The sequence below is a fragment of the Procambarus clarkii genome, chromosome 74 (assembly GCF_040958095.1).
Source record: "Procambarus clarkii isolate CNS0578487 chromosome 74, FALCON_Pclarkii_2.0, whole genome shotgun sequence".
Taxonomy (NCBI): Eukaryota; Metazoa; Arthropoda; class Malacostraca; order Decapoda; family Cambaridae; genus Procambarus; species Procambarus clarkii.
Window position 1 is genome coordinate 12,270,233 of NC_091223.1, and position 13,794 is coordinate 12,284,026.

General features: G+C 37.8%; 1 protein-coding gene across 1 annotated transcript in view; it reads right to left on the reverse strand.

Moving 5' to 3' along the window:
• Positions 1-4,097, reverse strand: part of LOC123767314 (mucin-3A) — a 168,641-nt gene extending 164,544 nt beyond the window's left edge. The window contains exon 1 of the mRNA XM_045756887.2: positions 3,841-4,097. Coding sequence (XP_045612843.2) covers positions 3,841-3,916 — 76 coding nt within the window. The 5' untranslated portion in view covers positions 3,917-4,097. The remainder of the gene's footprint in view (positions 1-3,840) is intronic.
• Between the last annotated feature and the right edge of the window lie 9,697 nt (positions 4,098-13,794).

The window sequence follows — 13,794 nt, forward strand, 5'->3', positions numbered from 1 at the left end:
TTTTTTCTTTCCCCACTTTTCACACACTTTTTACTGCATTATCTCAATATTTTTTACTTTTTTATGCCTTTGTTTCTGTTACTATCCACTGCTGTTCTCATATTTTTCTTTCTTTTTCTCCTATCCTTCTATCTTTTTCCTCTCCCCCTTCTCGTATCATTCCTCCCTCATGGCCCAGGTGACAAAAAATGTTTGGACTGTGTTCAACTCTGCATAAAATGTTTGTCTCTGTAAATTGTGTTGCGATGTGCTGTCACTTGACGTCAACAATACAGGTGTCAACTTTATATATCCCTAACATTACCCCTAATAATTGTTTTCTATAACTGTAGATAAAAACTCATACTTCACATATATTACTTTCATCTTAAACTAATATTCTGTTCAAATTACTATTCATATTCTTATTACATTTGTCTCCCAACCTTTTTCTCCTTATTTTCTTTTCTAATTTTCTGCTCTCCTGCATTATTCCATTCTTTTTAGTGGCATAATATCCTCTTTTTTGGGGGTATCTATCCTTCTCTATTAGACCCACTAGCCTCTTTTATGTTGAATTTTCCTTTTCAATTCCCGTAACGACCTTCAAACCTTCCTTTCTCTTTCTAACAAGCACCATATATTCCACCTACTTCCATGGGCCAACCTATTATTTCCCATTTCTGTAGCATTTATTGGTGCCCAAGGCATAGCTATTTATTTCTATTATTTCACAAATAATTTGCCTTCCTCGCTAATGGCCAATCTGCTCCCTAGTTCTTAACTTTTTAATTATTTCTAGTTTACTACTCTGTCGTTTTTATCTTGCCCAGAACTCATTTAGTTTTTAAGCCATTTCCGAGCGAGACTTGTTGAGCACTTGCTAGTTTTCCAATTTTCTAAATCTTTTCTAACAGTCCCTTCAAACTCACCCTTGTAAACTTTGAGCCTTGCGCTCGCTAAACTGTTTCTACTGATCGTGTCTATAATCTAAATAGTTTTCATAGATTATTGTACCCATCAGCCTAATATCACCCGGCATCTTAGATGTTCGTACTTATGACTACTAGAAGTTATGTAGTCTGAACTCCATCGGCTTTTCTATTACCTCAGGCTGTAGCCAGGGGCCGGATTCACGAAAGCACTTACGCAAGTTCTTACAAACACGTACATCTTTCCTCAATCTTTGACGGCTTTGATTACATTTATTAAACAGTTTACAAGAATGAAAACTTGCCAATCAACTGTTGTTATTGTTATAAACAGCCTCCTGGTGCTTCGGAACTCATTAACTGTTTAATAATTGGAAACAAAGTCGCCAAAGATTGAGAAAAGATGTACAGGTTCGTATGTGCTTGCGTAAGTCCTTTCGTGAATCTGGCCCCAGAAAGCTTAATCCCCATCCCACCCTCCCCACCCTTTTCATTTCCCCTTCTATTTCCCCAATCTTTTTCTCTTCATCTCCACTTTTCTCAACTACCTTCCCCCCCCCCCCCCACCTCCCATTTCTCATCTTTTCTAATGATAATCGTGGTTGTAAATGTCAGAAATTGTATTCATGGGAGGACCATTAAACACGAGATCGAGTCGCAACAACAAGGGCCTCCTGTTACGGGTTCATGTGTTTAGACCGTAACAAGCAGAAAAAAACAGAACAGCATACAGACGGGCTGATTATTAGGCACACTGATCGAGATATATAAGTTGACTGTTAGATGCAGAGAGAGACTGGTTTAATTCAAGAGAGACAGGTACCCTTCAGGTACCCTTCAGGTAGGACAGGTACAGGTAAATGACCCTTCATTTGTGTGTGTCAGCCTTCATTCGCAACCTCACAGAAAATACTGAAAATGAGCCCAAACACATCACGTCTACGTAAGGCTAACAACAGGACCAGGGACATAATTAGCCAGGCCAATTTCACCCACAAAAAAACAGATTAACATTTTAGGAAAACAAAAAACACATTATTACAAAGAGTTTTAGGTCATTTTAATGCAAGACCAAACACCCGTTAGCCTGCTTTTAAATAAAACTTGTGATCATTGATCCAGAGGCTAATTGAATCCAATTTATATTCCTGGTAGACTTGAACCTAGGCCCGGGGTGCCCTTCCCCCCCCCCCCCTTCCATTCTTTAGACCCGGCAGAACCAAACACTCCACACACTGAGGTTACTTAGAGTGTGTTTGTTAAACACACACACACACACACACACACACACACACACACACACACACACACACACACACACAGGTGTTTACAAAGACATCCAAACTTCCATGTACAACCACATGCAATACCAATATATAATATATTATACATAAACAGAAAATTCCTCACCCCTGAAGGATTCGAACGCAGACAGTCAGGTGCTCCATGCCCCCTTGGCGTGCCCAGTACTTTCACCACTAGGCCACAACGACTGGTAAAAGAATTTGAAGTCATCTGACCCTTAACCCAATTCCCAACAGCACTCAGCGACTGTTTTTGGCACAGATATTCGAAAACTATAAACCGAGTTCATATAGGTTACCAGCCTGTCACCATAAACAAAGGCCATAGTCCATTCCATGCACCCACCAAAACCCCCATGTTTATGAGCAGGCGATGAGTCACAATAACGTGGCTAAAGTATGTTGACCAGACCACACACTAGAAGGTGAAGAGACGACGACGTTTCGGTCCGTCCTGGACCATTCTCAAGTCGATTGTGTCGACGAAACGTCGTCGTCCCTTCACCTTCTAGTGTGTGTGATCTGGTCCCCATGTTTATGAATTAAAACCTGTTTACACGCTACTCACAACTGATGACGTCCGAAAACTTCCTGAACAAGTGATTCGCTGACGACTTTTTTTTCGAACCACAACGCTGTAAATGGTTCTCTCCCCAAGGAAAACAACGGTAAATGGAATATATGTACAAGCAACTCATTGAACTGTGAATTTAACATAAATTAAATTCAAATTAAATGATAAATTCGACCAAACACATACGATTTACAATTAAAAAACACCATGAACTCCCAGAATTCACAGAAATACTCTATCCACCCTTAGAGAATTATAATAGTTTGAGACAAAGATATCGTGGAAGCTTAGCCGTCAATAAAATATACAAAACCATAAAAACAAAATTAACTATCGACCTGTGCCGCCAATGTATTAATAAAATTTATGAAGAAAAATGTTCATAAAAATTATGAACAAATTTAACAAGTTAAATGAAGAATAATTGAAGCAGCGCATCAACCACACGTTGTACAGTACTTACCAGTAATTATAGCTGCCGTCGAGGGTAAACATGGTGCGTATAATATATAAATTTCTACTAAATATATTGCAATACAATTATCTCCAGTTGGGTATGCCTCCTTCAGGGTATTATTTAATAGTCACGGCCGCTACCTACCTTGGGATGGCTATTAATAGTTCGGTTTGTTGTTGGGTTTAAGGACTATTATCCTCTGGCGGGTTGTTAGCGCCACCATACTAGCTTACGGACCAACTAGCAGATATACTCTAAGCCTTGAACACAGCCCAGGCTTAAACTAGTCTGCTATATTATATTATATATATATCCCTCCGAGTATACCTTCTCTACAGTCTCTAATATTCGCGTGGACTGCTGGCAAAACCTCCACTGCATTAATGATCTAACCGCTGTCCCATTCATTGTCTCAGAGACACTGAACAAGGTTTAAATCCCTAAACAGTAAATTTGTAAAGAATCTTTTTCTCTAAATACTTTCGTTTCAAACGATTTTAAAATAGTCCCTCTCTATAAATAACTCACCTGATTTGTTAAATATTATTTCAGATCAATCATAAACACTATTTCAAAGTTTCCTTCAGTACTCACCGAGACCAAAGCCAGAGACGATCAGGAGTAGAGCAAGTTTACCTCGCCCTGCCATCAGTATTGTAGCAGGAGCCATCGTGGGACTCCTTCCTCACCCCCACACTATCTGCACCTGTTCGCTAGCCTTCCACTCTCGATCACAGATATAAAGACTCCCGCGCGATAGATAGTCCAGGAATTGTCACAGACTCGGATCACGGGAGAGGGCTGTGAAACGTCCTCCTGCGCCAGGTACTGTGACTCGACTGACTGTGGTGGCGCTGGACCGCTGCTCAACATCTATGCCCCGCGCGGTCCACACTACACAACCTCTCCCCTCCACCCACAACCCACAACGCACGTCCCCCTCCTACACCCTCCACCTATACTTTCCACCCCTCACTCCGAGCTGCGCCACCTGCTATATTGAGCTACCTGAGGCGTTACCTAGGTGCTGTGTCGCCAGGGCGCTGTGTCAGTCATGTAGCTACATCTAGATGGCGACTCGTAAACAGTGACTTGTGCTACTTAATCCGGCCACCTGACCTCTTATTTGTCAATAATTATCGCTTTGTACATGCAACCCGTCTTCACACTCGGCTGTTTAAAGCAGCGGCCGTCCTCTCCAGACGCATTCAAACATTTTAACATAAAGTGTGTTAAAAAGTGGTTTGTTCTCATATATATAAATTAATATTATTTAACATAAAAATTCCTTGTATAGTTAGGCGTTGGTTAGGTTAGGTGTTTAGGTTCTGTTGGTGATTGTTTGTATTTGAAGTACGTGGGTGAAGCATTTAAAGAATTGTGGTTCGAACAGGGGACGTGAACGAAGTACTTGTTCCGGAAGTGTTCGGACTTTATCAGTTGTAAGTCGTGTTTAAACCGATTTTCATTCATTAACAAGGGGTCTGGCGGCTCAATTAGCAAATTTTGATTTTTGTATTCGAGGACGCAGCCCGTCCTCTAAACAAAGACCCAAAAGTGATTCCATGCACCCGCCAAACCCTCTGTTTATGAATGAAAAACTGCTTACACACGACTCACAACTGTTGACGTCCGAACACTTCCATAACAAATTCTTCACTGACGAATTTTGTTCGAACCACAACGCTGTAAATGCTTCACCCACGTACTACAATTACAAATAATCGCCAACAGAACCTAAACGCCTAACCTAACCTAACCTAACCTAACCTAACCTAACCTAACCTACGTCTAACTATACATAGAATTTGTATGCATATTAATATTAATTTAAATATGAGAACAAACCAATTTTGAATACAGAGTATGTTGACCAGACCACACGTAAGAAGGTGAAGGGACGACGACGTTTCGGTCCGTCCTGGACCATTCTCAAGTCGATTGTGATGTTAACATACAATATATTAACATTGTTAACACATAGTATGTTAACATTGATGATTAGAATGGTGTTATTAACGAGCATTTGACCAATGAATACACTCCTACTCATGTAAGTTTGCTATTCATAACTTTCTTTGACGTGATACTTCCTTCTTTCTGTCTTATGTCTTTCTTAGTGTTTCTTTCTACTTCCTGCGTTACTTCCTGCTTTCTGTGTTGCGTCCTAATTCCTGCGTTACTTACTGCTTCCTGTGTTACGTCCTAATTCCTGCGTTACTTACTGCTTCCTGTGTTACGTCTTACTTCCTGCGTTACTTACTGCTTCCTGTGTTACGTCCTAATTCCTGCGTTACTTACTGCTTCCTGTGTTACGTCTTACTTCCTGTGTTACTTCCTGCGTTTTGTGTTACGTCCTAATTCCCGCGTTACTTACTGCTTCCTGTGTTACGTCTTACTTCCTGCGTTACTTACTGCTTCCTGTGTTACGTCTTACTTCCTGTGTTACTTCCTGCGTTTTGTGTTACTCTTGCTTTATTTGTTACTTCTTGTTTTGTGTTGCGTCCAGCTTCCTGTGCAACATTTTTATTGTGACGTTTCCCTAATTGTTTTACTTCCTTTCTTCTATTTTCTTGGTTTGTTGTGTTTCTTAACGATTTCCTTGTCCAATCCTATTTTCTCCCAGCTAATTCTAATAGGAACTGATGGCCATATCTTCTTTAATTTCCTGACGCCAAGAAAATTAATTGAATTTTCATTTATAGTTGTTTGCTTGGAAACTGAGTGCGTGTGTGTGCGTGTGTGTGTGTGTGTGTGCGTGTGTGTGTGTGTGTGCGTGTGTGTGTGTGTGCGTGTGTGTGTGTGTGTGTGTGTTCGTGTGTGTGTGTGTGTGTTTAGTTGTACTCGTCTAGATGTCTTCAAAGGGTCAAAGCTCAGATGTTCAATGTCCAGCAAATCTCTTGGAGCATCAGTAGTTTATTGCAATACCTCTATTCGATATTTTGACATAATAGTTACATATAAAATTGGCCATTTAATTAAGTTTGAAAAACGTCTTCACATTATCTATTACATCTACTCTATTTCCGGATATAACGCATAAAAAGTTCATTTTGGCATAACTGTGACTAATTTGTTCTCCGTTCTCCATATCTCTCCTCGTTCTGCTGTTCCTCAATAAGAGCATTGCTTAGATTTCTTCGGCAATTCCCTGTAGTATCTTGAACGTCACTATCATGTCTTTCCTGTTCCTGTGAAACCCAGGTCTCTCAGTATTTCTTACAGCTCAGGCCGAATGGTCTGTCATCTACCTTCCTTATATTTCAGAACCATTGATTAGGTTGGGGTTCCGAACCTGGACTACATAGTCATGAGTGGGACGAACACATGTCGTGTATTGCGTTCAAAAGACTATTTAAACCAAGTTACTAAAAGCTAGACAAACTTAAGTCAGCCTGACACATGTTCTGTGTATTTAACCGATTGATTGATGAAGATTAAGCCACCCAAGAGGTGGCACGGGCATGAATAGTCCGTAAAGTATTTATACGAATGTTTGTGTATATCTGTGTATATGTGCATTTGAATGTATGACCGCTGATTCACATTAACATGTGCGTTGAATGATTTTTATGTCACTGTTTCTCTCCCCAAGACGTTAATCGACTGGCGTGATGCATCATGTATCACTTTTGTTGGTTTTAAATTACTTTTACATTTGTGCAGAAAGTTTACAACTGGCAGGTGGTTTTTACGTAAACTAAATGGTACACCTCTACTTACTGATGTACTTTCCACGTTGCAGAGACTTATTTTCTAATTTATATAATACTCTTTCACTACTTTGTCATTAGTTTTCCGTTGCAATAACAATATACAGATCGTTCTTCTTATGTTATCCTATAAGATATCGGTACGATACCAAAGGAAAGATAACAAAGGATACTCTTGAATTTAAATAAAGATTAGTGAGCTAGGATATGCCCTCGTTGACCTGATCTAGTGTTTTATTATTAAATTTTTTTTTTGTAATCACTATACATATTATTCATGTTTTTTTCCCTTAAGCTTTCATAATATACATATTAGGAACATCTGCCTATGGTCAAGTCATTTCTATCCAATTTTTTTTAATATCGGAATGAGGTTGATTGATTTCCTGCTACCAAAAATTTTCATTTGATAATTCAATATTCTATTCGACTACATTGAACTTTCCTCCAGGTCTCAGTTTAGACAGAGTTTCTTACTCTGTTGAAATAGTTACTTTTTCTCAACCTTTAGAAAGAACGCTCATAGATTTTCTCATTTCATGTAAATGTCGTGATTATATTTTCCAATTCTTTTCTTTCTGTAAATCTCCCAAATAGTTCAAACAACTTTTATATTCGTATTTTCATTGTCTTCTCGTTACCTCAGGGTTGAAGCTGTATTCTCCTTGTACCAGGGATGAAACTGCCTTCTCCTTGTACCAGGAATGAAACTGCCTTCTCCTTGTACCAGGAATGAAACTGCCTTCTCCTTGTTCCAAGGATGAAACTGCCTTCTCCTTGTTCCAGGGATGAAACTGCATTTTCCTTGTACCAGGAATGAAACTGCCTTCCTCTTGTACCAGGAATGAAACTGCATTCTCCTTGTACCAGGGATGAAACTGTTTTCCAGTTTTCCAAAACTAATTCAGTTTCCACGAAACTGAACCAGTTTTCACGTTTGGTTGATATGGTCCATCTTGCCTTGTTTGGTCCCATTATATATCTAGCAGAAAGTATCTCACACCTTCATTATTCTAACTTATGCATACTAACTTTCTGCGTTCTTATCCTTTCCCCCATCCCATCTATCTTTATCTCAACTTTGAACTTGACTAAGTACACAGTGAGAGTTTCTGCTCTCAGCAGAGGATGAGTGATGGATGGGGTAGGGGTTGATAGAGCTACGTGGGGTAGGGGGATAGAAGTGGGGGATAGTGTAGGGGAGGAGAGAGAAAGGATGTGGTTAGTGAAAGAGATTGTTTAGGAAGTGGTGTTGGTATTATAGGGAAGCGAGGGATAGGTTAGGGAAGTGATGATAAGGACTGGGGATAGCGAGTAGAAGCGTGGATAGAAGTTGTGTTATTGTTGAAAGCGACAGCGTCTGGAAGGGGGAGTGGTAGTAGTGTTTTAAATGGAACAGACATCGTGTGGGATGGGAGGGAGGGTGGAATGGTTTTTGCTAATGATAGGAGAGAAATAGTTCAAAACAAGTAAAATCTTCGAGCATTCTAAAAGCTCTTGCTACATGTACCTCACCAACATATTACACACACACACACACACACACACACACACACACACACCACACAAACAACCAGGGAAGACTTTATCGTACGAGTTTATTACCGTCACTTATAACTGAGACAATATGAACGCACTTACGTTTTATTGAGAAATAAACTACGGGAGAAATAGCCAAAAATATGTAGTTACCGAGAATTTCTGTCATGAAGCAGAGTGAGACTAATTTTAGCGACATGTTGATAAATAACGATAAAATATGACATGAAGGGAAGGAACATGTATTTTTAACCTAATTATTTGAATATTGTTGTTGGTGTTTTCGTAATAAGTAAGAGGGTTTCAACTGTTATTACTAGTTTCATGGAATTACAATTGTTACAGAGGATAAGATATAATAACGTTGTTGGGAAATATGCAACGTTTTGGTCCGTCCTGGACTTTTATTAGTTTATACTTCATAAGGGTTCAAGAACCTCTGTCTCTTATATTTTCCTGTGTGGATTAGGTTATTTAATAATAAATAATAATAATAAGTGAATATATTAATATTATTATTGTATGTATATGTTGTTGAATATGACCGAAAAGGTAAGATTAATAATTCTAATTTTCTCAATATTTCTTATGTTTTTCTTGACTGTCGGTGGTAATATAAATAACATTTCTCCAAAATTCATTTTTTAATTGTCTGACGCCTGAACACGTTTCGTAATTCGTATTACATTTTCAATGACTTAATTTACACACAAATTCTTCGTACTTATAATCTATTGGATGAGGTGACATGGTACAAAAGTTTTGGGTGAGGTGACAAACACAAGACAGAACACGAAACAATGGGTATAAATTGGATAAGTGAACATATGAATGGAAGTAACTGCAGAAGGCCTATTGGCCCCATACTTCCTCTTGCTGCTTCCATATTGGTTCGGGGTCTTGAAGTGGGTAGAATGCAGTTGTGCATTAATTGGCTGTTGATTGCTGGTGTTGACATTTTGATGTGTAGTGCCTCGCTGATGTTAAGCCGCCTGCTATCACTGTACCTATCGATGATTTCTGTGTTGTTTGTTTAACAAACAAAATAATTTGTTTATTTCCATGTATATACTTATATATTTTTTAAATATTCAGAAATGAGTATTACATAAAGTTGAGCATGTTGTGAAAGTTGCAACGTGTTCAATCGTCAGGTATTCATCAGCAACTAGGCTTAACTGGGGTAGAGAGGAAAGATATCTCCTCTTTTAGTCATTATGTCATCAACTGTAGATCTATCAATTGTATACATATTAAATATATAAAGACTTTCAATAACACATAAACATTTAATATTTAGATTTTTCTGCATTATTCGTTTCTGAATATTAAAAAAAATGCATTTCGTGAATTATGGAAATTTTAATTAACGAACAACGAAATCAATTAGGTCATAAACTAACAAGGGGGTGAGTCACTAGCATGGTCACTATTATAGGGGAAACGATTATCAGTGTCATTAACTGGAGTGATCTGCAGGGCAGCTCCGAGCGTGAAATGCGATAGGAAATTTATAGAATAGTTTTGGATTTACATGAGAAAAAAGTAAGAACATTGTCGCTTGTTCTATTACTTGACGTCTGCAGTTCATGGTCTTCTTCCACTCAGTCCTTCTCCCTCTCCCTCCTAATATATTATTTATCATCTCTTCTTCCTCCTATTCCTTCTACTCTTCCATCCAACCTGTCTTTCGGCTCTCTTTAATCTATTTAATACGTCATACTATTCCAGTTCATTCTGAATTAACTTCAATGTTATTTTTTTTATAAATTCCATGACTCTGATCTCTTCATCTGAAAGTTAAAAAGTAAAAAAATACTATCCTACTCCTCTCGCAATATAAGTTTTTCAGTCAGTTTCTGACCCACATGCGTTGGGCTGCTCTTGACATGAGGCTTGAAACTTTAAATGATATTTTTAATACATATTTATTTATTTATATATCTATGCATCTATTTTTAAGCTCCTTTCATCATTGGGACAAAGCAACGTTTTTCACTGGCAAATAGTGAATGGTTCCAGGTAATAGGTTAATAATGTCTGGAAACTGTTAACCAGTGATTATTTCCAGGAAAATTGTTCCATGTAAACTGTTTCAGGATACTGGTCACTAGTAACTGGTTCTTGATAACTTGTTCCAATTAACTGGTCACTAGTGAATGATCGTTTCTAACTGGCTGCTCGTGAATGGTTCTCAGTAGCTGGTCTATAGCGACCAGAACAGGAAATAGTGACCAGCGATTGTTTCAGGAAACTGTCCACACTTGACTTGTTAAGTTTAACTTTTAAATAATAATGCAAAGATTATGCCACAATAACGTAGCTGAACTGACTTGGCTTTCCTGACTGGTTCTTAGTGATTGCTACGATATGACTGGACCTTTCTACTAGACTGTTGCTGTTGATCAATAGTGACTGATGTCTAGTCACAATTTTCCACTTTTAAGTAACGTTTAAGTGATTAGTTCTAAGTAAATAATGACAAGTAAATGGTTTATGCTGTAATAAAAGGTCCCTTGTGACTGGTACCCTACAACTGATTCCACTCTCTGGCCTTTAGCCATTGGATTTTTATTTTTCAGCCAGAATGAGGCCAACGAATTCAAAACATTCTGAAAATAATCAGATTTTTCTATTCTTTGTTGCGCTAACTCAGACACAGCTGTTTCCATGCTGATCTGACACACTTGTGCTTCGCTGCTGATGTGCCCCACACCAGGCACACCTGCAGTTCTGGCACACCTGGCACCCATGCAGGTGTAGCATACCTGACACCCCTGCAAGTCTGGCACGCCTGTGCTTCCCTGCAGGTCCGACACATCTGTATTATTTGTATTCATTCTCAGTATAAAAACTAATTTCCTTGTCTCGAAGGATTTTAAATCAACTGAGTGAATTTTCGTCATTCATATAACTTTTAACGACAAGGCAACAAGGTTTTTCATGCTATTTTAACATTTATCAGGTCACATTTTGTCGTAATCTCCCAAAGCATTTATAATTTTAATGTTCCTTTATATTTCATAACGTTCCAGTTCCTGTATTCATTATTTTTATACAGACAGAGCAACGACTTCGTGTTAATTTTTGCATTTTCTTCTCTCGTAGTCGATCTTGTATTTCAATTGTCTCTAACTGGTTATTGTATTTGTTTGTTTCGTGTAGTAAGTTAAAAGTAAATCTATTGTTTTAAAAAATTTATTTTAAGACTTTAGGGGCTACATTGACTTTCAATATTGAGAAGAACGAATCATATTTTCTTGTAAATATTTCTGTATGTCTGTGTTTTAGCGGTAAAGCTAAAGTTTGGGTCTAAATCACCAAGCCGATTGGTAAGACAATAATAACATTGTTTTACTATGGTTTTGTTTTATTATATGTTAGTGAGGAATATACTCGAGTGACGTGTTGGACAGAAAGATTTTGAAAGAATTTTCTAATGTGAAGGCCAATTTTTGTTATCTTTGGATTTTCAAACTGATTCGTCATGTCAACGTGATTTCTTTGTGTATTTACCTATGAGATTTACAACAAACATTGGTTGAAAAGTTTTTACTTTCGGACCCTGAAAGTTTATATAGTTTAGCCAATTTTGAAACATTGTAAAGTTCATATATTAGATATATAAAAGCTAGAAGAATTTTTTTATATACGCATGGTTTTATTTGTTTATTTAAGGAAGACCAATCTTTAGCATTAGTGAAGTATTCTTCGCATTCGTTAAACCAAAGTTTGTAAATCAAGTGATGGACCAGAGAGATCTCTAACTTCGTAGTTTAAGCTGTCTTCTCGCTGTAAATATTCAGACTACAAAATAAGTCACAGATTAAGAGAATCTGTGTTCCTTACCTTACCTTACCTTACCTTACCTTAAGAAGAGTACCTTAACCCTTACACGGCTCCAATGTCTATATGCAATTATCCCCTGCGTATCAATCACCATCTGGGATTTAATCTATAAAAGTCATGCGCACCACAATATGAACTAAAAAATAGGTCATATACATGTTTAGAAAACATGTTATTGAATTATTTCCTTAATCTCAGAGAAAGATTTTATAACATTAGAATAAATATTAATTATTTTAAAGACATTTAAATGATTTTTTTCACTGTATATTTAAATTCATTGGTAATTTAGGCACAAAGATGATGTTAAGTGATCTCTCTATTTACTCTAATTATTCGTGCGTGAATGGTAATTAATTTTAACGAGTTTCTGAGAGTGCATTCGTGAGTATCGAAGCGTGTTGAGGAGAACTGATGGAAACTCAGGCCAAGGCTTCAGGCAGGTCGCTGAAATTAAAGCCATTGTCTTGAATAATTAGGGAAACACACTGTTTTGGTTAGAATAAGTCGTCCTGGCAAATTGCTGTCTCTCTCTCCCTCACTTTGTCCCTTTATAATTCACTTTCACTTCTGCTCCATTCTCTCTCTCTCTCTCTCTCTCTCTCTCTCTCTCTCTCTCTCTTTTCTCTCTACCTCTTCATCTGTTTCTTTCTCTCCCTCTTCCTCTACCTCCTCTCTCCCCATCTTGAAAATAATATTTTCAAAGAGTCACGTAGAGAAAATGAGAGAGAATAAACCGGTAACTAGACTAAAGGGAGAGAGTTTATTTACAGTCGTACTTATGGAAGCATCTAAAGCAATGAATGGGACATTAAAGCATCCACTGACTCCCTAAATAACACACAACTTCACTCATACATTCCCTGAATAACAAACTCCCTCTCTCATACATTCCCTGAATGACACGGTCTTTTACTCATTCACTTCCCTGAATAACTCACTACTTCACTCATTCATTCCCCTGAATAACACACTTTCTCACTAACACTCACTATCATTTTCTCACTCTCACCATCACTTTTTCACTAACACACTCACCATCACTTTTTCACTAACACACAGTTTCTCATTGAGACACACAAACACACACACATCTCCTCACCCATACATTTCTCCATCATATTCCTTCCTCATCTCCTCCCTCACTATACCTCCTCCCTCACTATACCTCCCTCATCACATATACCACTTTTCTCTCCCGGTGGAGTTTTATAATTCAATTTAGCCTTAATCACCGACATTTCCAAATTACGAAGGAACTTAAGGAATAATTGCCCCATTTGAAGCTACTGAGGAAAGGCTAAGACCTGTTAACTCCCGATACTAAAAAAGTCATTTTCTATGGCCACATATCTTTTTTTAAATATATTTGTATGGTCATATTTTATTGGAATTGTTTCTCACATAATTTAGATCGTGATTTTTTTTTAATTAAAATTTGCATTAT